Source organism: Coregonus clupeaformis, unplaced genomic scaffold (assembly GCF_020615455.1).
Source record: "Coregonus clupeaformis isolate EN_2021a unplaced genomic scaffold, ASM2061545v1 scaf0005, whole genome shotgun sequence".
NCBI lineage: Eukaryota > Metazoa > Chordata > Actinopteri > Salmoniformes > Salmonidae > Coregonus > Coregonus clupeaformis.
Genome location: NW_025533460.1, coordinates 638,592 through 663,967, shown reverse-complemented (window position 1 = coordinate 663,967; position 25,376 = coordinate 638,592). Strand labels below are relative to the sequence as shown.

At 42.7% G+C, this 25,376-nt stretch overlaps 1 protein-coding gene across 2 annotated transcripts in view; it reads right to left on the bottom strand.

Moving 5' to 3' along the window:
• LOC121577827 (growth/differentiation factor 11-like) overlaps positions 1-25,376 on the bottom strand; it is a 51,766-nt gene that overhangs the window by 13,631 nt on the left and 12,759 nt on the right. For both annotated transcript variants that reach the window (XM_041891746.2, XM_045212280.1), the window contains exon 2: positions 19,495-19,868. In XM_041891746.2, coding sequence (XP_041747680.2) covers positions 19,495-19,868 — 374 coding nt within the window. The remainder of the gene's footprint in view (positions 1-19,494; positions 19,869-25,376) is intronic.

Sequence of the window (25,376 nt, the reverse complement as noted above, 5' to 3'; positions counted from 1 at the left end):
ATGGGTATTACAGCATGACAATGACCCAAAACACACGGCCAAGGCAAAAAAGGAGTGGCTCAAGAAGAAGCACATTAAGGTCCTGGAGTGGCCTAGCCAGTCTCCAGACCTTAATCCCATAGAAAAAGAGGGAGCTGAAAGTTCGAGTTGCCAAACGCCAGCCTCAAATCCTTAATGACTTGGAGAAGATCTGCAAAGAGGAGTGGAACAAAATCCCTCCTGAGATGTGTGCAAACCTGGTGGCCAACTACAAGAAACGTCTGACCTCTGATTGCCAACAAGGGTTTTGCCACCAAGTACTAAGTCATGTTTAGCAGAGGGGTCAAATACTTATTTCCCTCATTAAAATGCAAATCAATTTATAACATTTTTGACATGCGTTTTTCTGGATTTTTTTGTTGTTATTCTGTCTCTCACTGTTGAAATAAACCTACCATTAAAATTATAGACTGATCATGTCTTTGTCAGTGGGCAAACGTACAAAATCAGCAGGGGATCAAATACTTTTTTCCCCTCACTGTATAAAGAGTTACCTGTCTAACAGAACACAGAGGCTGTTCTTTAATGGAAGCCTCTCCAACATAATCCAGATAGAATCAGGAATTCCCCAGGGCAGCTGTCTAGGCCCCTTACTTTTTTCAATCTTTACTTATGACATGCCACTGGCTATGAGTAAAGCCAGTGTGTCTATGTATGCGGATGACTCAACATTATACACGTCAGTTACTACAGCGACTGAAATTACTGCAACACTTAACAAAGAGCTGTAGTTAGTTTCAGAATGGGTGGCAAGGAATAAGTTAGTCCTAAATATTTCAAAAACTAAAAGCATTGTATTTGGGACAAATCATTCACTAAACCCTAAACCTAAATCTTGTAAAAAAAAATGAGGAATTTGAGCAAGTTGAGCAAGTTGAGGTGACTAAACTGCTTGGAGTAACCCTGGATTGTAAACTGTCATGGTCAAAACATATTGATACAACAGTAGCTAAGATGGGGAGAAGTCTGTCCATAATAAAGCACTGCTCTACCTTCTTAACAGCACTATCAACAAGGCAGGTCCGACAGGCTCTAGTTTTGTCGCACCTGGACTACTGTTCAGTCGTGTGGTCAGGCTGGCCCTTGGATGTACACAGAGAGCAAACATTAATAACATGTCAATCCCTCCTGGCTCAAAGTAGAGGAGAGATTGACTTCATCACTACTTGTATTTGTGGAGAGGTATTGACATGTTGAAAGCACTGAGCTGTCTGTTTTAAACGACTAGCACACAGCTCAGACACCCATGCATACCCCACAAGACATGCCACCAGAGGTCTCTTCACAGTCCCCAAGTCCAGAACAGACTATGGGAGGTGCAGTACTACATAGAGCCATGACTACATGGAACTCTATTCCACATCAGGTAACTGATGCAAGCAGTAGAATCAGATTTAAAAAACAGAAAAATACACCTTATGGAACAGCGGGGACTGTGGAACAACAAACATAGGCACAGACACATGCATACACACACATGATAAAATACACACACGTACATATGGATTTTGTGTTGTAGATATGTGGTAGTGGAGTAGGGGCCAGAGGGCACACAGTGTGTTGTGAAATCTGTTATGAATGTATTATAATGTTAAAAAAATTGTGTAACTGCCTTTTGCCGGACCCCAGGAAGAGTGGTAGCAGCTCATGGGGATCCATAATAAATACAAGAAACAGCTTTTTCTCTCACTCATTTTTCTGCTTTAACTTAGGACACTGAGAGACAATGTGTCCTTTCTCATGGAAGTAATGACAAACTGGCGGATACGAAAACCAGTTTTCTGCCGATCTTTGTGCACTGTAAAAAAGGCTTGAAACCTCGCAGTAAGAGGTGACTTCTCTGGATTGCTTTTTGCATAGGGATAACTACTTGGTGCTTTGTTTATGAAGGTCATTTTTTGTTTCAGCATAAACTCATCTGCAAGGACTGCAGCTTTCTCAAGAGTGAAATCCTTGTGCTCATAAATATAGGTAGCAACCCTTTCGTGAAGGCAATTCTAGAACTGCTCAAGAAGTATGAGTGTCTTTAAATCCTCAAGGTCCTTGACCTCTTGAGAACCACACCACCGATCAAGAAGACATGCTTGCTCCCTTACGAACTCAACATGGCTTTGTGATTCTGTTTTTCGTAATTTACGGTACTGTTGTCTGTATGCCTCTGGGACCAACTCGAAGGATAGCAGCTTTAACAGTGTCATAATCTGAACTCTGGTCAAGAGATAAAGCGGCATACACTTTTTTTCCCACAAGAACACTTTGGAGGAACAGTGACCAAATGTCTCGCGGCCATTTTAGGGATGTGGCAATCCACTCAGAGTAAAATATACGTCCACCTCCTTTTCATTGAAAGGCGGTACAAGTCGGCTGTTCCGACCAAGATCAAACTCTGTTGAGGGTGGAGGATGGCCTGACTGGATTCGGAGTGCTTCCAGATCTCTCTCCCTTAGTCAAATGGCATGCTCACGTTCCTGTTCCCTTTCCTTGTGCTCAAACTCTAGTTTCTGTTGCTCTAATCTCTCTTCACATTCTCTTTCCTTTTCCTTATGTTCGAGCTGTTGTTCCTATTTTGCCTTTAGTTCTACCTCTCACAGTTGCACGTCTATGGGGTGTACTCTACCACCCGTAGGACCCTTTTCATCATCCTCCCTCTCCTGAAGGATTTCCTCCTCCACCAAAGCTGACTACTGCTTTTGAATCAGCATGTGCAACTTTGATGTCATAATGTTTTGCAATGACGAGCAGATTTGCATTCGTACATTTATCTACAATCTCCCATGTAGGGTTTTCCACAAATGCTTCCAACTTAAAGTCCATGGCTCTTTTTTATTTTATTAGCCTGTGTTTATGCAACTTTCAAAATGATTCCACCAATCTTATAACCCCTCAGGGTTAAACCTCAGTGACACTTAAATATCTGGACACAGCAGAGCTTCAGAGTAGGTGATTAGAGCAACTACCCCAGGAAGAGTAGCTGCTGCTTTTACAACAGCTAGTGGGGATCCTAATAAAATACCAAAATACCATACTCATGGGAAACAAGATCCCGGACAACCATTTTGTTAAGTTCCCCAGCAAGGAAATAAAATTGTCGCTCAAACTGAAGGTGGAGCTAACAGAGTCACTGACAACAATCAAAATGAAACAGGTGGGGTTTTAGGAGGGGTTCTGAAAGACACTCATGGGGGTGTCCACTGAAAGTTGACTAGCAACAACAACTGGGACCTAAGACACCCACAATGAGCGTGCACTAAATATGCCCAAGAAGAGGCAAATATAGAAACCCACACCAAACTTAAAGACAGGAAGCAAACCAAAAGGTGTAGCAAAAATGAAAATAGGGAAGTTTTCCTAGAAATCAAATAAGGAGAGTCAACTAACAGCGTTAACCCTCCACCTCTCTCAAGGCAACTGGAGCACTGGACCAGCCACTCCTAAATATCACCTGGGACAGCACAGGTGAAACAGCTTCCAACTAATGAGATGGACAAACCAGCACAGGTGTAATGTATACTGACTAACGAGGTGACACCAATCTGTGCGCCCCATGTGCTAACGTCCAACCTCGAAATATAAATGGAAAACCAAAGCCTGTAACAGACAGTTCATGTGTTTGTATTACTAGCAGAAACTTGACATACTGTATGTAGTAATTTGGGTTTGAGATTGGCTAGCTCATATCAACTAAAATTGTATTGGACATGTACACATATTTTGCAGATGTAATCGCAGGTGCAGCGAAATGCTTATGTTTCTCCAACAGTGCAGTATACCTAACAATACAAAACAATACACACAAATCCAAAACATTTTTAAAAAGAAATTAAAGAATGATAAATGTCAGAGTCCGGAATATATACACTGAACAAAAATAAACACAACATGTAAAGTTTTGGTCCCATGTTTCATTAGCTGAAATAAAATATCCCAGAAATGTTTGCACAAAAAGCTTATTTCTCTAAATTTTTGTGCACAAATTTGTTTACATTCCTGTTAATGAGCAGTTCTCCTTTGCCAAGATAATCCATCCACCTGACAGGTGTGGCATATCAAGAAGCTGAATAACAGCATGATCATTACACAGGTGCACCTTGTGCTGGGGACAATAAAAGGCCACTCTAAAATGTGCAGTTGGCATCGTGTGGGCAAGCGGTTTTCTGATGTCAACGTTGTGAACAGAGTGCCCCATGATGGCGGTGGGGTTATGGTATGGGCAGGCATAAGCTACGGACAATGAACACAATTGCATTTTATCGATGGCAATTTGAACGGACAAAAGTACTGTGACCAGGTCCTGAGGCTCATTGTGAGGCCCATTTCGTTTAAGGTATCTGTGACCAACAGATGCATATCTGTATTCCCAGTCATGTGAAATCCATAGATTAGCGCCTAATGAATTTATTTCAATTGACTGATTTCCTCATATGAACTGTAACTCAGTAAAATCAATGAAATGTTGCATGTTGCGTTTATATTTCTGTTCAGTGCATTAGGAAAGTATTCAGACCCCTTGACTTTTTTCACATTTTGTTACGTTACAGCCTTATTCTAAAATGGATTAGAGCTTGAGAGGATCTGCAGAGAAGAATGAGAGGATCTGCAGAGAAGAATGGGAGAAACTCCCCAAATACAGATGTGCCAAGCTTGTAGAGTCATACCCAAGAAGACTCGAGGCTGTAATCGCTGCCAAAGGTGCTTCAATAAAGTACTGAGTAAAGAGTCTGAATTCTTATGTAAATGTGATTTCAGTTTTTTATTTTTAAAACATTTGCAAAAATTCCTAAAACCTGTCATTATGCGGTATTGTGTGTAGATTGATGAGGGGGAAAAACGATTTAAACCATTTTAGTATAAGGCTGTAACGTCATAAAATGTGGAAAAAGTAAAGGGGTCTGAATACTTTCCAAATGCACTGTGTGTGTGTGTGTGTGTGTGTGTATATATATATATATATATATATATATATATTACAGTTGAAGTCGGAAGTTTACATACACCTTAGCCAAATACATTTAAAACTCAGTTTTTCACAATTCCTGACATTTAATCCTAGTAAAAAATTCCCTGTTTTAGGTCAGTTAGGATCACCACTTTATTTTAAGAATGTGAAATGTCAGAATAATAGTAGAGAGAATGATTTATTTCAGCTTTTATTTATTTCATCACATTCCCAGTGGGTCAGAAGTTTACATACAGTGGGGAGAACAAGTATTTGATACACTGCCGATTTTGCAGGTTTTCCTACTTACAAAGCATGTAGAGGTCTGTACTTTTTTATCATAGGTACACTTCAACTGTGAGAGATGGAATCTAAAAAAAAATCCAGAAAATCACATTGTATGATTTTTAAGTAATTAATTTGCATTTTATTGCATGACATAAGTATTTGATACATCAGAAAAGCAGAACTTAATATTTGGTACAGAAACCTTTGTTTGCAATTACAGAGATCATACGTTTCCTGTAGGTCTTGACCAGGTTTGCACACACTGCAGCAGGGATTTTGGCCCACTCCTACATACAGACCTTCTCCAGATCCTTCAGGTTTCGGGGCTGTCGCTGGGCAATACGGACTTTCAGCTCCCTCCAAATATTTTCTATTGGGTTCAGGTCTGGAGACTGGCTATGCCACTCCAGGACCTTGAGATGCTTCTTACGGAGCCACTCCTTAGTTGCCCTGGCTGTGTGTTTTGGGTCGTTGTCATGCTGGAAGACCCAGCCACGACCCATCTTCAATGCTCTTACTGAGGGAAGGAAGTTGTTGGCCAAGATCTCGCGATACATGGCCCCATCCATCCTCCCCTCAATACGGTGCAGTCGTCCTGTCCCCTTTGCAGAAAAGCATCCCCAAAGAATGATGTTTCCACCTCCATGCTTCACGGTTGGGATGGTGTTCTTGGGGTTGTACTCATCCTTCTTCTTCCTCCAAACACAGCGAGTGGAGTTTAGACCAAAAAGCTCTATTTTTGTCTCATCAGACCATATGACCTTCTCCCATTCCTCCTCTGGATCATCCAGATGGTCATTGGCAAACTTCAGACGGGCCTGGACATGCGCTGGCTTGAGCAGGGGGACCTTGTGTGCGCTGCAGGATTTTAATCCATGACGGCGTAGTGTGTTACTAATGGTTTTCTTTGAAACTGTGGTCCCAGCTCTCTTCAGGTCATTGACCAGGTCCTGCCGTGTAGTTCTGGGCTGATCCCTCACCTTCCTCATGATCATTGATGCCCCACGAGGTGAGATCTTGCATGGAGTCCCAGACCAAGGGTGATTGACGTCATCTTGAACTGCTTCCATTTTCTAATAATTGCGCCAACAGTTGTTGCCTTCTCACCAAGCTGCTTGCCTATTGTCCTGTAGCCCATCCCAGCCTTGTGCAGGTCTACAATTTTATCCCCGATGTCCTTACACAGCTCTCTGGTCTTGGCCATTGTGGAGAGGTTGGAGTCTGTTTGATTGAGTGTGTGGACAGGTGTCTTTTATACAGGTAACGAGTTCAAACAGGTGCAGTTAATACAGGTAATGAGTGGAGAAGAGGAGGGCTTCTTAACAGAACAACTAACAGGTCTGTGAGAGCCGGAATTCTTACTGGTTGGTAGGTGATCAAATACTTATGTCATGCAATAAAATGCAAATTAATTACTTAAAAATCATACAATGTGATTTTCTGGATTTTTGTTTTAGATTCCGTCTCTCACAGTTGAAGTGTACCTCTACCTGCTTTGTAAGTAGGAAAACCTGCAAAATCGGCGGTGTATCAAATACTTGTTCTCCCCACTGTACACTCAATTAGTATTTGGTAGCATTGCCGTTAAATTGTTTAACTTGGGTCAAACGTTTCGGGTAGCCTTCCACAAGCTTCCCACAATAAGTTGGGTGAATTTTGGCCCATTCCTCCTGACAGAGCTGGTGTAACTGAGTCAGGTTTGTAGGCCTCCTTGCTCGCACACGCTTTTTCAGTTCTGCCCACACATTTTCTATAGGATTGAGGTCAGGGCTTTGTGATGGCCACTCCAATACCTTGACTTTGTTGTCCTTAAGCCATTTTGGCACAACTTTGGAAGTATGCTTGGGGTCATTGTCCATTTGGAAGACCCATTTGCGACCAAGCTTTAACTTCCTGACTGATGTCTTGAGATGTTGCTTCAATATATCCACATAATTTTCCTTCCTCATGATGCCATCTATTTTGTGAAGTTCACCAGTCCCTCCTACAGCAAAGCACCCCCACAACTTGATGCTGTCACCCCCGTGCTTCACGGTTGGGATGGTGTTCTTCGGCTTGCAAGCGAACCCCTTTTTCCTCCAAACATAACGATGGTCATTATGGCCAAACAGTTCTATTTTTGTTTCATCAGACCATAGGACATTTCTCCAAAAAGTACGATCTTTGTCCCCATGTGCAGTGGCAAACCATAGTCAGGCTTTTTTATGGCGGTTTTGAAGCAGTGGCTTCTTCCTTGCTGAGCGGCCTTTCAGGTTATGTCGATATAGGACTTGTTTTATTGTGGATATAGATACTTTTGTACCTGTTTCCTCCAGCATCTTCACAAGGTCCTTTGCTGTTGTTCTGGGATTGATTTGCACGTTTCGCACCAAAGTACATTCATCTCTAGGAGACAGAACGCATCTCCTTCCTGAGCGGTATGACGGCTGCGTGGTCCCATGGTGTTTATACTTGCGTACTATTGTTTGTACAGATGAACGTGGTACCTTCAGGCATTTAGAAATTGCTCCCAAGGATGAACCATACGTGTGGAGGTCTACCAAAAACAATTCTTAGGTCTTGGCTGATTTCTTTTGATTTTCCCATGATGTCAAGCAAAGAGGCACTGAGTTTGAAGCTAGGCCTTGAAATACATCCACAGGTACACCTCCAATTGACTCAAATGATGTCAATTAGCCTATCAGAAGCTTCTAAAGCCATGACATCATTTTCTGGAATTTTTCAAGCTGTTTAAAGGCACAGTCAACTTAGTGTATGTAAACTTCTGACCCACTGGAATTGTGATACAGTGAATTATAAGTGAAATAATCTGTCTGTAAACAATTGTTGGAAAAATTACTTGTGTCATGCACAAAGTAGATGTCCTAACCGGCTTGCCAAAACTATAGTTTGTTAACAAGACATTTGTGGAGTGTTTGAAAAACGAGCCGTGTGGTTCTTCCGACTTCAACTGTATATATATATATATATATATATATATATATATATATATATATATCTACCAGTCAAAAGTTTGGACACCTAATCATTCAAAGGTTTTTCTTTATTTTTACTATTTTTTACATTGTAGAATAATAGTGAAAACATCATATGGAATCATATAGTAACCAAAAAAGTGTTAAACAAATCTAAATATATTTTATATTTGAGATTCTTCAAATAGACACCCTTTGCCTTGATGACAGCTTTGCACACTCTTGGCATTCTCTGAACCAGCTTCACCTGGAATGCTTTTCCAACAGTTTTGAAGGAGTTTCCACATATGCTGAGCACTTGTTGGCTGCTTTTCCTTCACTCTGCGGTCTGACTCGTCCCAAACTATCTTAATTGTTTTGAGGTCGAGGGATTGTGGAGGCCAGATCATCTGATGCAGCACTCCATCACTCTCCTTCTTGGTAAAATAGCCCTTACACATCCTGGAGGTGTGTTGGGTCATTGTCCTGTTGAAAAACAAATGATAGTCCCAGTAAGCCCAAACCAGATTGGATGGCGTATCGCTGCAGAATGCTGTGGTAGCCATGCTGGTTAAGTGTGCCTTGAATTATAAATAAATCACAGACAGTGTCACCAGCAAAGCACCCCCACACCATAACTCCTCCTCCTCCATGCTTTACGGTGGGAAATACACATTCGGAGATCATCCGTTCACCCACACCGCGTCTCACAAAGACACAGCGGTTGGAACCAAAAATCTCAAATTTGGACTCCAGACCAAAGGACACATTTCCACTTGTCTAATGTCCATTGCTCATGTTTCTTGGCCCAAGCAGGTCTCTTCTTCTTATTGGTGTCCTTTAGTAGTGGTTTCTTTGCAGCAATTCGACCATGAAGGCCTGATTCACAAAGTCTCCTCTGAACAGTTGATGTTCAGATGTGTCTGTTACTTGAACTCTGTGAAGCATTTATTTGGGCTGCAATTTCTGAGGCTGGTAACACTAATGAACGTATTCTCTGCAACAGAGGTAACTCTGGGTCTTCCATTCGTGTGGCGGACCTCATGAGAGCCAGTTTCATCATAGCGCTTCATGGTTTTAGCGACTGCACTTGAAGAAACGTTCAAAGTTCTTGAAATTTTCCGAATTGACTGACCTTCATGTCTTAAAGTAATGATTGACTGTCGCTTCTCTTTGCTTATTTTAGCTATTCTTGCCATAATATGGACTTCGTCTTTTACCAAATAGGGCTATCTTCTGTATACCCCCCTACCTTGTTACAACACAACTGATTGGCTCTAACGCATTAAGAAGGAAAGAAATTCCACAAATTAACAAGGCACACCTGTTAATTGAAATGCATTCCAGGTGACTACCTCATGAAGCTGGTTGAGAGAATGCCAAGAGTGTGCAAAGCTGTCATCAAGGCAAAGTTTGGCTATTTGAATTTGAATTTGTTTAACACTTTTTTGGTTACTACATGATTCCATATGTGTTATTTCATAGTTTTGATGTCTTCACTATTATTCTACAATGTAGAAAATAGTAAAAATAAAGAAAAACCCTTGAATGAGTAGGTGTGTCCAAACTTTTGACTCATACTGTGTATATATATATATATACACACACATATCAGTGAAGGCTGCTGAAGGGAGCGCGTAAAAATAGTCTCTCCTCGGTTGCAACACTCACTGCGGAGTTCCAAACTGCCTCTGGAAGCAATGTCAGCACAAGAACTGTTCGTCGGGAGCTTCATTAAATGGGTTTGCATGGCCGAGCAGTCGCACACAAGCCTAAGATCATCATGCGCAATGCCAAGCATCGGCTGGAGTGATGTAAAGCTCGCCGCCATTGGACTCTGGAGCAGTGGAAACGTTTTGTCTGGAGTGATGCATCACGCTTCACCATCTTGCAGTCCGACGGACGAATCTGGGTTTGGCAGATGCCAGGAGAATGCTACCTGCCCCAATACATAGTGCCAACTGTAAAGTTTGGTGGAGGAGGAATAATGGTCTGGGGCTGTTTTTCATGGTTCGGGTTAGGCCCCTTAGTTCCAGTGAAGGGAAATCATAATGCTACAGCATACAATGACATTCTAGACGATTCTGTGCTTCCACATTTTTGGTAACAGTTTAGGGAAGGCCCTTTCCTGTTTCAGACAGGACAATGCCCCTGTGCACAAACCGAGGTCCATACAGAAATGGTTTGTCGAGATCGGTGTGGAAAGAACTTGACTGGCCTCCACAGAGCCCTGACTTTAACCCCATCGAACACCTTTGGGATGAATTGGAACGCCGCCTGCAAGCCAGGCCTAATCGCCCAATATCAGTGCCCGACCTCACGAATGCTCGTGGCTGAATGGAGGCAAGTCCCCGCAGCAATGTTCCAACATCCAGTGGAAAGCCTTCCCAGAAGAGTGGAGCCTGTTATAACAGCAAAGGGGGAACCAACTCCATATTGATGCCCATGACTTTGGAATGAGATGTTCGACAAGCAGGTGTCCACATACTTTTGGTCATGTAGTATATATATATAGACAGTATGGACAGTATATGAATAGTAAAGCTGACTTCAGATGCATAATGCACATCAGATACATTTATTTATTTTTGCATTGATGTAAGGATTGGGTACTATAGAGCGCAATAGTAATGGTGTCTTTTTGTAAGCACTAACTCTGCCATGGTTAGTTGAACAAAGCCTATGGGGAAATTAAAGGAGTTTTTGTAGAGTTTTTTGATAAACGCCTAAAATAAGGTCCGTGGTAAACACGGGTTTAGGATATCTTATACATTTTGTTCTATGAGATAATGTTAATCAGCTAACGTCACCTTTTGTGAATTTTGAAGGCTTTATATAATACATTTAAAAAACATGCACAAAGGCTTCATAATTCATAAAGGTCATGTTAACTGAGTGATATTATCTCATAGAACAAAACGTATAAGATCTCATAAACCTGTGTTAATCTCAGACATTTTCTGCATTTATTCCAAAACTCTATTCTTTCCCCATTCATTTTGCCCATAGGAATTGCTGAACGAACCAGAGGAAAACAATTTGTTTTTAAGTACTACAAGCTGGCGAGCTCTATAAGGACAGTTTGGCATCATTCAAGTAAACTGTTACTTTAAATTGTCAAACTTTAAATTGTCATGTAAAATAACTTGTTTACTGGCATTGGCTTGTGTTGTCCTTAACGATGCTAATGCTAAGCTATAGTTAAGTAGACAAAACCAAGTCTTGGATACTTTTTTTTTATCCAAGAAAAGAGGTGAATTTGTTGTTTGGGGGAACTATCCCTTTAATAGTCAGAAACAACCATTCAGTCTCTTTTGATGTTGGATGGGTCAATCTAATTTTAATAAACCAAATCACTCCATCAACACACTGTGTTGTTGACAAAACGTATTTTACTAGCCTGAGTTATAATACTCTACACCGCCATTCATTTTTCACATCGAAAAAAAAAACATCAAATGAATTGTGTGATTGGTGTAGGCTTACCTTGGCCTTACGTTTTTGATAGCCGTGTGGTTCTCTCTCGGACAAGTTGCGAGTTCCTTGTCAAGACGAGAGACACGGAGGCCCGGCTGGCTTAGCTAACCTAGCTAGCCTGGAGCCTCAAATGGAGGACGCTAACAAACATTTACAATGTTGCAGGAGCTGTGTTTATTTTGCTTTATTCCGAGACAATGTGGACCGCCCTGACTTTCAATGTAGCAACTCTTTGCTTGCAGAGGACTACAGTGGCGAAGTGGCTACTCTCAGCAAACAAGTAGCGAACCTACACAAGCTACTGGGGAATCAACGCCCACCTACTTTTTCTTTCTCTTCCACCCCAGTAGCCGGACGCCGCTCTGGCCTGGTGGAAGTGTCACCACCGTGTCGGCTCTCCACAGCCGACTGGCCGGTACTCTGCAGGGATCCCTCCCCGAAAGGGTCCCCCCCCTTCCCTGGAGAATGGAGCTAGTAGGATGCTCCTGGATGACTTGGTGGATGTCCCTGTCCTTGATCCTACCAACCAGCCATGGAGATATGTCACTCGCTGTGGAACAGCGTCCTCTGGCAATGGGGGCCTCCTTGGAGATGTTAAGCACGGACCGGACACAGACCAGAAATAGCTTCGCCGCCCTGGTTCCAGAGGTTCCGGCACATTCTTCCCTGGGGGCTTCCGAGTCGAGATCGGATCCAGAGGTACCTGCGCCTTCGTCCTCTGTTCTGTTTCCCTCTCCGGTGGCTTCCTTCGGGTTCAGATCCTCAGAGCTCCCATGCTCATCAGACCGTGAGGCTGTCCGAGACTCCGGCCAATTTATCATCCACGATGGATACTACAGCTGGCTCTGGTCCATCGGGCCCCACCGCCCTTTGGTCCTCGAGGGGTTTGCGAAACCACTTGAGGCGAAACAACGGCCGGACCTCCTCAGCCATTGCACCAGCTGTCGTCATCGGCAGTTCTATGGTAAGAAACATCCTGGTTCCCGGGGAAAAAAAACCTGTGCTATCCTAGAGCACGAGTACAGGATATTACAAGGCTGCTTCCGACTGTTCTACGACAGATGCCGGTAGCTGACGCTGTCGTAGTCCATGTGGGGTCAAACGACATTAGGAGGGCTAGTTCGGAACTGCTGAAAATTGATCTTAAAGAACTGATTCTAGCACTGAAAGATTTAAAAAGCGCTAATTATTTCAGGTCCGGTACCATCATTGGGCCGCGGGTGTGAAAGATTCAGCAGGCTACTGGCATTACACACCTGGCTAAAATACTACTGTAGCTCTGTTGGAATCACTTTTTTAGATAACTTTCACACTTTCTGGAAACAGAAGATGCTCTACAGGAATGACAAAGTGTTCCAAATCATCTTGGCTCCTGGACTCTGTCCACGCATTCCAAGGCTGCGTTGAGACAATAACTTATCAATGACCCAAGCCCACCTTAGATAATCCCCATCATTGTGTCGCTGAGTTGTCGTAGTGCTGCTGCAAATATACAGTGTCCCAGGGGTGTTGGCAGACACAATGTAAGTAACTTAATTTATGTCCCTCTAACTGCCCTGAATGCCTTTGTTGATCCTACATCTATTGTATGCAGTAATCATGTACTGATAGCACTGCGGCAGTGTGCCCTAGTAGGAAGTCCACTGTCATAATGATATCAGCTCAAACATAAATAACATTGTAATGTCTACTTCTGATAAGCTTCCCAGTAAAGCAATAAAAACAATCAAACATCTCAGAAAAGTACATTAACAGATGTAGCCTAAGAAACAAGGTTCATGAAATAAATAACTTGCTAGTAAAAGATTACATTCATATTATATTTCTGAAACTCACTTAGATAATACCTTTGATGATACAATGGTAGCAATACATGGCAATAACATCTACAGAAATGACAGAAATGCCAATGGGGGCGTCTATTCAGAACCACATTCCTGTAAAGCTTAGAGAGGATCTCCAGTTAAATACTGTTGACGTAATATGACTACAGGTTCATCTGCCTCACCTAAAGCCCATTCTTGTGGGAAGCTGCTATAGGCTACCAAGTGCTAACAGTCAGTATCTGGATAATATGTGTGAAATGCTTGGTAATGTATGTGAAATCAAAAGAGAGGTACATTTTCTGGGTGATTTTAAATATTGACTGGCTTTCATCAAGCTGTCCACTCAAGAAAAAGCTTCAAACTGTAACCAGTGTCTGCAACCTGGTTCAGGTTATCAGTCAACATACCAGGGTAGTTACAAACCGCACAGGAATGAACTCATCAACATGTATTGATCACATCTTTACTAATGCTGCTGAAATTGGCTTTAAAGCAGTATCCAAATCCATTGGATGTAGTGATCCCAATATAGTAGCCATATCTAGGAAAAACAAAGTTCCAAAGGATGGGCCTAATATAGTGTCATACAATACGTTTTGTAGTGATTCCTATGTTGATGATGTAAAGGATATTTGCTGGTCTGTGGTGTGTAATGAGGAGCAACCAGACGCTGCACTTGACACATTTATGAAATTGCTTATTCCAGTTACTAATAAGCATGCACCCATTAAGAAAATGACTGTAAAAACTGTTAAATCTCCTTGGATTGATGAGGAATTGAAAAATTATATGGTTGAGTGGGATGAGGCAAAAGGAATGGCAAATTAGTCTGGCTGCACAACAGAATGGAAAACGTACTGCAAATTGAGAAATCATGTGACTAAACAGAATAAAAAGAAGAAGAAACTATACTATGAAACAAAGATAAATGATATAAAGAATGATAGTAAAAAGCTTTGGAGCACCTTAAATGACATTTTGGGCAAAAAGGTAAACTCAGCTATAACATTCATTGAATTAGATGGCTCATTTATCACAAAACCCACTGATATTGCCAACTACATTAATGATTTTGTCATTGGCAAGATTGGCAAACTTCCACTCCCGAGTGGCGCAGCGGTCTAAGGCACTGCTTCGTAGTGCTGAGGCGTCACTACAGCCTTGGGTTACGGGAGACCCATGATGCAACGCACAATTGGCCCAGCATCGTCTGGGTTAGGGGAGGGTTTGGCCGGCCGGGATTTCCTTGTCTCATCGTGCTCTAGCAACTCCTTGTGGCGGGCCGGGCGCCTGCAAGCTGGCCTCGGTCGTCAGTTGGACGGTGTTTCCTCCGACACATTGATGCGGCTGGCTTCCGGGTTAAGCGAGCAGTGTGTCAAGAAGCAGTGCGGCTTGGCAGGGTCGTGTTTCGGAGGACACATGGCTCTCAACCGTCGCCTCTCCCGAGTCCGTAGGGGAGTTGCAGCGATGGGACAAGACTGTAACTACCAATTGGATATCACGAAATTGGGAAGAAAAAGGGGCAAAAGTATATTAGCAAACTTGGGCATGACATGCCAGCAACAAACACCGACACTACACATCCAAGTATAACTGACCAAATTATGAAAGACAAGCATTGCCATTTTGAACTCCGTAAAGTGAGTGTGGAAGAGGTGAAAATTGTTGTCGATCAACAGTGACAAGCCACCAGGGTCTGACAACTTGGATGGAAAATTACTGAAAATAATAGCGGACAATCTTGCAACTCCTATTTGCCATATCTTCAATCTAAGCCTACTAGAAAGTGTGTGCCCTCAGGCCTGAAGGGAAGCAAAAGTCATTCCGCTACCCAAGAATAGTAAAGTCCCCTTTACTGACTTAAATAGCCGACCAATCAGCCTGTTACCAACCCTTAGTAAACTTTTGGGAAGGACATTCAACAAGCACAGCACTTACACAAATGACTGATGATTAGCTGAGAGAAATTGATGATAAAAAGATTGTGGGAGCTGTTTTGTTAGACTTCAGTGCGGCTTTTGACATTATCGATCATAGTCTGCTGCTGGAAAAATGTATGTTATGGCTTTACACCCCCTGTTATATTGTGGATAAAGAGTTACCTGTCTAACAGAACACTGAGGGTGTTCGTTAATGGAAGCCTCTCCAACGTAATCCAGGTAGAATCAGGAATTCCCCAGGGCAGCTGTCTAGGCCCCTTACTTTTTTCAATCTTTACTAATGACATGCCACTCGATTTAAGTAAAGCCAGTGTGTATGTATGCGGATGACTCAACACTATACACGTCAGCTACTACAGCGACTGAAATGACTGCAACACTTAACAAAGAGCTGCAGTTAGTTTCAGAATGGGTAGCAAGGAATAAGTTAGTCCTAAATATTTCAAAAATTAAACACATTGTATTTGGGACAAATCATTCACTAAACCCTAAACCTCAACTAAATCTTGTAATAAATAAAGTGGAAATTGAGCAAGTTGAGCTGACTAAACTGTTTGGAGTAACCCTGGATTGTAAACTGTCTTGGTCAAAACATGTTGATACAACAGTAGCTAAGATGGGGAGAAGTCTGTCCACCACAAAGAGCGACTTACAATTGGCTCAGAACAGGGCAGCATGGCTGGCCCTTAAATTTAAACATTAATAATATGCATGTCAATCTCTCATGGCTCAAAGTGGAGGAGAGATTGACTTCGTCACTACTTGTTTTTGTAAGAAGTGTTGACAAGCTGAATGCACTGAGCTGTCTGTTTAAACTACTAGCACACAGCTCGGACACCTATACATACCCCACAAGACATGCCAGACATGTCTTTTCACAATCCCCAAGTCCAGAACAAACTATGGGAGGCGCACAGTACTACATAGAGCCATGACTACATGGAACCCTATTTCACATTAGATAACTGATGCAAGAATCAGATTTTTTTTAAACAGATACAAAATACACCTTATGGAACAGTGGGGACTGTGAAGAGACACACACACACACACACAGGTACAGACACACACATACGCACACATACAGTGCATTCGGAAAGTATTCAGACCCCTTGACTTTTTCCACAATTTGTTACGTTACAGCCTTATTCTAAAATTGATTAAATCGTTTTTTTCCCTCATCAATCTACACAAAATACCCCATAGGTTTTTAGAATCTATTGAAAATGTTGTTGTTTTTTACCCGGAAATATGAAATTTACATAAGTATTCAGACCCTTTACTCAGTACTTTGTTGAAGCACCTTTGGCAGCAATTACAGCCTCGAGTCTTCTTGGGTATGACGCTACAAGCTTGGCACACCTGTATTTGGGGAGTTTCTCCCATTCTTCTCTGCAGATCCTCTCAAGCTCTGTCAGGTTGGATGGGGAGCGTCGCTGCACAGCTATTTTCAGTTAGTGATATTATTTGTGATATTATGTCTAAATAACGGAAAAGTGGTGCGTGCATATGTATTCAACCCCTTTGCTATGAAGCCCCTAAATAAGATCTGGTGCAACCAATTACCTTCAGAAGTCACATAATTAGTTAAATAAAGTCCACCTGTGTGCAATCTAAGTGTCACATGATCTGTCACATGATCTCAGTATAAATGCACCTGTTCTGAAAGGCCCCAGAGTCTGCAACACCACTAAGCAAGTGGCACCACCAAGCAAGCGGCACTATGAAGACCAAGGAGCTCTCCAAACAGGTCAGGGACAAAGTTGTGTGAGGAGTACAGATCAGGGTTGGGTTATAAAGAAATATCCGAAACTTTGAACATCCCACGGAGCAACATTAAATCCATTATTAAGAAATTGAAAGAATATGGCATCACAACAAACCTGCCAAGAGAGGGCCGCCCACCAAAACTCACGGACCAGGCAAGGAGGACATTAATCAGAGAGGCAACAAAGAGATAACCCTGAAGGAGCTGCAAAGCTACACAGCGGAGATTGGAGTATCTGTCCATAGGACCACTTTAAGCCGTACACTCCACAGAGCTGGACTTTAAGGAAGAGTGGCCAGAAAAAAAGCCATTGCTTAAAGAAAAAAATAAGCAAACACGTTTGGTGTTCGCCAAAAGGCATGTGGGAGACTCCCCAAACATATGGAAGAAGGTACTCTGGTCAGATGAGACTAAAATTGAGCTTTTTGGCCATCAAGGAAAGCGCTATGTCTGGCGCAAACCCAACACCTCCCATCACCCTGAGAACACCATCCCCACAGTGGAGCATTATGGTGGCAGCATCATGCTGTGGGGATGTTTTTCATCGGCAGGGACTGGGAAACTGGTCAGAATTGAAGGATGGCGCTAAATACAGGGAAATTCTTGAGGGAAACCTGTTTCAGTCTTCCAGAGATTTGAGACTGGGACGGAGGTTCACCTTCCAGCAGGACAATGACCCTAAGCATACTGCTAAAGCAACACTTGAGTGGTTTAAGGGGAAACATTTAAATGTCTTGGAATGGCCTAGTCAAAGCCCAGACCTCAATCCAATTGAGAATCTGTGGACATTCAGAGACTTGTCCCGAAGCCACTCCTGCATTGTCTTGGCTGTGTGCTTCGGGTCGTTGTCCTGTTGGAAGGTGAATCTTCACCTCAGTCTGAGGTCCTGAGCGCTCTGGAGCAGGTTTTCATCAAGGATCTCTCTGCACTCTGCTCCGTTAATCTTTTCCTCGATCCTGACTAGTCTCCCAGTCCCTGCCGCTGAACAACATTCCCACAGCATGATGCTGCCACCACCATGCTTCACCGTAGGGATGGTGCCAGGTTTCCTCCAGATGTGATGCTTGTCATTCAGGCCAAAGAGTTGTTTCTCATTGGTGGAGTGCAGATAATCTTGTTTCTCATTGGTGGAGTGCTGCAGAGATGGTTGTCTTTCTGGAAGGTTCTCCCATCTCCACAGAGGAACTCTGGAGCTCTGTCAGAGTGACCATCGGGTTCTTGGTCACCTCCCTGACAAAGGCCCTTCTCCCATGAATGCTCAGTTTGGCAAGGCGGCCAGCACTAGGAAGAGTTTTGGTGGTTCCGAAAGTCTTACATTTAAGAATGATGGAGGCCACTGTGTTCTTGGGGACCTTCAATGCTGCAGAAATGTTTTGGTACCCTTCCCCAGATCTGTGCCTCGACACAATCCTGTCTCAGAGCTCTACGGACAATTCCTTCGACCTCATGGCTTGGTTTTTGCTCTGACATTCATGGGACCTTATATAGACAGGTGTGTGCCTTTCCAAACCATGTCCAATCAATTGAATTTACCACAGGTGGACTCCAATCAAGTTGTAGAAACATCTGAAGGATGATCAATGGAAACAGGATGCACCTGAGCTCAATTTCGAGTCTCATAGCAAAGGGTCTGAATACTTATGTAAATAAGGTATTTCTGTTTTTTATTTGTAATAAATGTGCAAAAATTTATAAAAACCTGTTTTCACTTTGTCATTATGGGGTATTATGTGTAGATTGATGAGAAAAAAAATAATTTAATCAATTTTAGAATAAGGCTGTGACGTAACAAAATGTGGATAAATGGAAGGGGCCTGAATACTTTCCGAATGCAATGTAAGCTAGCACACGCACTATACACACACGTACAGTGTAATATTGTTGTATGGTGGTATTATACATTTTGTATTGTAGATATGTAGTGGTGTAATAATGTTATATGATGTACTGTTTTATCTTTTGTTTTATGTGTGATGTAAGTGCCTTAATGTGTTTGGACCCCAGGAAGAGTAGCAGTTAATGGGGATCCCTAATAAATATAAATGCCAATAACTGTCTCAAGTGGTCTTTCCTTGATTCCTCGCATCCTATCTCCCTGAGTACTTCTCTACCATATTAGAGGAGAAGGTCCAAGGTCCCTCCCTTTGGACCTTCTTCTCCAATGCATTTTGAATAGGAGGTGTGGAGAGAGGATGCCAGGAATCGAGGAGAGATTTATTAACAAAGTGTCAGTGTGTAAGTCTGCGACAGGTCTGAGGGTCCTTACCAGCCCTTCCTCACCCGGTCTCAGCGAGGTTACTGCCAGGTCGTTGCCGCTCTCATCGAAGGCATTGATGTCGATCCCCCAATTGGTGTGCGGCTGCTTGAACCAGTTCTGCAGCACGTGCTTGAAGTCGATACTCTGCCAGTGGCCCACACGTGAGTTGAGCTCAATCTTCAGTGAGCGGATGCGGATGTGGCGGCTGCCCTGCTCCGTGACAGGCTTCAGTCTGAGGATCTGCAGGTAGACGGTGGAAGTCTGCTGCAGCGGCCGTAGGTACACCCACAGCTGAGCCTTCAGCACCTTGGTGAACATGAGCTTGGGGCTGAACTTAAAGAAGCAGCAGCTGGGCTTACCGTCCAACTGCACCAAGGGCTCCGCTGTGGGACAGAGAAGACAGAGAGGGTTTCCACATGAATAAAGGTTTAATATCTGTATAAATATAGCTCTACATAAGAGATCAAACAGGGTGTCAACATACAAAGGATGATCAATCACACTGGACTGGAGCATGGCTTTACAAATATAATTGTAGCATTGTATGTTTGTCTATGTTGTCAATATCTTTCATACTTTAAGATGCAAAAGAAAAAAAGGTATTGCCTTAGAAAAAACAGCTTCACAAATAAACATTTTGAGAGTATACAAACATGTAGTAAATGTTACAGCTAACTATGAGGACTGGTCAAACGAAGCCTCTAAATCCAATGAGTGGATTTGCCAGACGTCATAATGAAGATATCAGATATCATGGTGGAGCACTGGAGCTATTATCATATTGCTTTATACCTATCCAATCCTTTCAGTTCTACACGGTGCCTAGGGGGAAGGGGCTTGGGTCGATTTAACATTTTGCAACTGACATTTCACCCAATGGAAGCTCTCTGAATCCAAGAGCCATTGGTTTACATCAGTAAATAGACTGACACAGCATGGAGATCCCGCCTAATCTGGGGTTCATAGGTCAAAACCGATCTCTGCACAGCTGCCACCAAAATCACAGGCAGGAGGAGTGAGGGGGAGTTAGATGGGTGTCAGAAGAGGCAGGAAAACAGCTAAGCAGCACTAACCATAAAATGGTTACTAGATCCCCTGATCAAACTCATGATGGAGCCGTCAGTTAAACTATCAAAATAATTAGCCGTTTAGGAGCCATTTCTAGTCTAGACTCCCGATCACAGCCGGTTGTGATATAGCCCGGGATCGAACCCGGGTTTGTAGTGACGCCTCGCCTTAGACCGCTGTGCCACTCGGTCCCCAAAACTAACTAACATTCGTGGAGATTTTAATGGGCTATGTAGAGCTGAGCTGTATGATAAAGTAATTTGGGGACAATACATACTCTCTGTAACACCCAAATGACAAGTTATGGTTGGTTACTGTTGCAGTCTCAGAAGTAAAAAAAAAAAAAGAAAAGAAAAGAGAAAAGAGAGAAGCTTTTAAACCATTGGATATCCATATCTTAGTACTTGTCCTTCATTCAGAGTATTTCATTGATGTAGGCTATCACTTATGTGGCTGGCTGTGGCTGTGTACAGAATATGTCATATGCATTCTGACTCATTTGCATGGACTGCCCATCTAGAATAATGACATGCACCCAACGCCTATTTCCATGTAAAGCATTCGGTCTATCATGAATTAGGTGAAAATGTATGCCGTCAAGATTTATTAGCAGATTATCTTGTTTTTAACGACACCATACCAGATAACGTATTTTAAATGGAAGCACGCTGTCTTTAAAGGAAAACATGCTTTAATTTGGTTTATGTATTTATTTCAATGTATTGAGGGGCCCCTTCCTAAATCCAGTACCTACATTTAATGGAACCAGATATTATAAATGAGGTACTGTACATTCAACATTGACAGAAACTTTCCACAGAATTCACCAGTTGGTAGACTGCCGATAGTTTGGTTTTGAAGCAGACAGCCGAGAGTGTTAATGATCTAGACTGAGCTGAATGGAGGCTTGTGTTCCCGCTCATTGTTCTCTGCTGAGAAGTGTGTTGCTGCCTCATTTTAACAGAAAGCGCAGGGACCTGTCAATCATTGTTAAATCTGAGGTTGCTCAGGCAACCTGCAAAGGCTTCCTGGGTCAAAAGGTCACTTTGGCACCTCGGCCTAGTTAAGAAATGGGGTCAGAGTTCAAAACCGTCAGCCTTTTACATCCCGGGGTGCTGGGGAGGGGCAGTCTAATAGCCAAATTGAGTTTGAAGGTCAAGGTCGACCCTATGGCGATGGTAATATATGTTTTTCTTCACAACAGTCCTTTCACCTATTCACACCCATTTGATATTTCAAAGATATACAACTCAACTTATTCAGCCGCAATTTGTTTTTGTTGTGTTTGGGGCAGGCTTTAGCAGCCAATGGTGAATTGTTTACCAGCATGCATAGAGGGATATGAATTCAATGAGGTAAAGATAAAAATCATAACCATTAGAAGAGTCCAGAGGAACATTGAATAAGTGCCAAGCGAGGGACAGACGTGGTCCTTCAGCCTGTATTACGAGGGCCAGTCATTAGTGAGTGTAAATTAAACAGTGTCTCACGCTAGACAAACAATATGTCAATGTTCCTTTTGGTAGGTTGCTGGGGTCGCAGCAATTAACGTGTTGTTGTTGTGTTTGCTCATCAGCACCAAACCGGGAATGAATGATTCTGCAGTTTTCTCCAGGTTTACTTGAGATTACTATTTGTTGTTGTTTCTCTGCTGCATAGTGAATGGTGAAACTACAGTGGGGGAAAAAAGTATTTAGTCAGCCACCAATTGTGCAAGTTCTCCCACTTAAAAAGATGAGAGAGACCTGTAATTTTCATCATAGGTACACGTCAACTATGACAGACAAAATGAGTTTTTTTTCTCCAGAAAATCACATTGTAGGATTTTTAATGAATTTATTTGCAAATTATGGTGGAAAATAAGTATTTGGTCAATAACAAAAGTTTCTCAATACTTTGTTAATATACCCTTTGTTGGCAATGACACAGGTCAAACGTTTTCTGTAAGTCTTCACAAGGTTTTCACACACTGTTGCTGGTATTTTGGCCCATTCCTCCATGCAGATCTCCTCTAGAGCAGTGATGTTTTGGGGCTGTCGCTGGGCAACACGGACTTTCAACTCCCTCCAAAGATTTTCTATGGGGTTGAGATCTGGAGACTGGCTAAGCCACTCCAGGACCTTGAAATGCTTCTTACGAAGCCACTCCTTCGTTGCCCGGGCGGTGTGTTTGGGATCATTGTCATGTTGAAAGACCCAGCCACGTTTCAACTTCAATGCCCTTGCTGATGGAAGGAGATTTTCACTCAAAATCTCACGATACATGGCCCCATTCATTCTTTCCTTTACACGGATCAGTCCTCCTGGTCCCTTTGCAGAAAAACAGCCCCAAAGCATGTTGTTTCCACCCCCATGCTTCACAGTAGGTATGGTGTTCTTTGGATGCAACTCAGCATTCTTTGTCCTCCAAACACGACTGAGTTGAGTTTTTACCAAAAAAGTTCTATTTTGGTTTCATCTGACCATATGACATTCTCCCAATCCTCTTCTGGATCATCCAAATGCACTCTAGCAAACTTCAGACGGGCCTGGACATGTACTGGCTTAAGCAGGGGGGACACGTCTGCACTGCAGGATTTGAGTCCCTGGCGGCGTAGTGTGTTACTGATGGTAGGCTTTGTTACTTTGGTCCCAGCTCTCTGCAGGTCATTCACTAGGTCCCCCTGTGTGGTTCTGGGATTTTGCTCACCGTTCTTGTGATCATTTTGACCCCACGGGGTGAGATCTTGCGTGGAGCCCCCAGATCGAGGGAGATTATCAGTGGTCTTGTATGTCTTCCATTTCCTAATAATTGCTCCCACAGTTGATTTCTTCAAACCAAGCTGCTTACCTATTGCAGATTCAGTCTTCCCAGCCTGGTGCAGGTCTACAATTTTGTTTCTGGTGTCCTTTGACAGCTCTTTGGTCTTGGCCATAGTGGAGTTTGGAGTGTGACTGTTTGAGGTTGTGGACAGGTGTCTTTTATACTGATAACAAGTTCAAACAGGTGCCATTAATACAGGTAACGAGTGGAGGACAGAGGAGCCTCTTAAAGAAGAAGTTAAAGGTCTGTGAGAGCCAGAAATCTTGCTTGTTTGTAGGTGACCAAATACTTATTTTCCACCATAATTTGCAAATAAATTCATTAAAAATCCTACAATGTGATTTTCTGGATTTTTTCTCTCTCAATTAGCTGTCATAGTTGACGTGTACCTATGATGAAAATTACAGGCCTCTCTCATCTTTTTAAGTGGGAGAACTTGCACAATTGGTGGCTGACTAAATACTATTTTTCCCCACTGTATGACAATGCCTTTCTACACTCTCTCTTTTATCCACATGAACAACTAACCAACAGCTGAATGAAAAGACTCACTTGAAAACAACCGGTTTGAGTTGCTTTGGCAAATCACTTTCTCCTATACATTGCCTGCAATAAGATAAGATCTACAGTAGAGTTTCCTACATAATCAGTTTTTTGCTGGTCATGCTACATTTTGTGCCATATAACAGTAAGTTATTAAACACACATGCACAACATATGAGCTACATCATGCTAAACAATGAGAGCATTGATGGGTAAAATCAATTTGTGCCTTCATACAGCGTGAAAGGGAATAAAATGGAGGGGAACTCAGTGAAATGTGCATACCTGCAGCCTAATTATGCCATATATCTTGGCAGAACTTTCCACCCATATTAAATGAGGAAGGCTTGTAAAGATCACTCAAAACCAATGGGATTTTAAGCCCTGGCCTGAAATAGCTTGATCCCCGTTGCCAGGAAATATTACTGATGAATAGAGTATTTTCCTGCCCGTGGGGTATAGTAACATTTATGTGTCTTCATTTCCTGTACCCATTTCTTTATAACAGAAGACCCCTCCCCAATCCCCCAGTCCCTTTACCCAAACCTGGGGGCACAAGTGCAGGTTTTGCATACAGCACCACCTACTGGTGCAATGACAACCCCTCTCTCATCAGAGTCCCTCCTACCTACCTCCTCTCAGAAACACAATTCAACCTGAGATATCAACCTTCACCTACTTCTGGTTACAAAGACAACCAAGAAGGACGCATACATGTGAGTGTGAGCAGTGTTTTTCCTATAGGACGTGCCTGTTTTGTTCTTCTCTCCTGTTTCCACTACTGCAGTGTGGAGTGCTGCTCTGCTTCATTACTGTAGCAGCTTATTTCCCTACGGTGTGATGGGAGCATATGTAGCACATGAGTTTTAACTGCCAAGGCACAGCAGGTCTGCAGGTGGGACTACTGAACATCTGGCCCTCTCCCTGGGTACATGTTTTCCAACGCTAGCTCGGGGCGCTTTGTGTTCATGTAAGGGAACACTTATAAAGTATAAGGGTTTATTCACCATTGTCATCTGTTCATTCAAATACCTCCGAGGCCATTTCAAAGCATGCCATGTTTTAATGGTTGGCAGTAATACTACCAGGTGGTGCTGCATGGACATGGCAAGAGAAGAACGAACGTGATGACCACACACAGTATATAGGAGATGCAAAATACGTTTTACACAGAGAGAGAAGAGTGTAGGCGATATTATTCACACCATATGCTGTGTTGCAAAACACAACAACACATTAGAACATTGCACCATGAGCTGACCTCAGAGAGTGTCCCCGAACCAGACACAAAAAGCTAGGCTGACATTAGACTGAAAGATGGCAAACAGACAATCCCATTGCTTTGTTATGCACAGTTCACAATGGAGCCTTCTGCTTGGTCTGATAGGAGGCACATAGAGAATGTAGATTAAGTTGGAATATTTGATGGAGACACCACATCCAACCTCTCCAGTCCTATTTGTATGAAGGCAATCTGG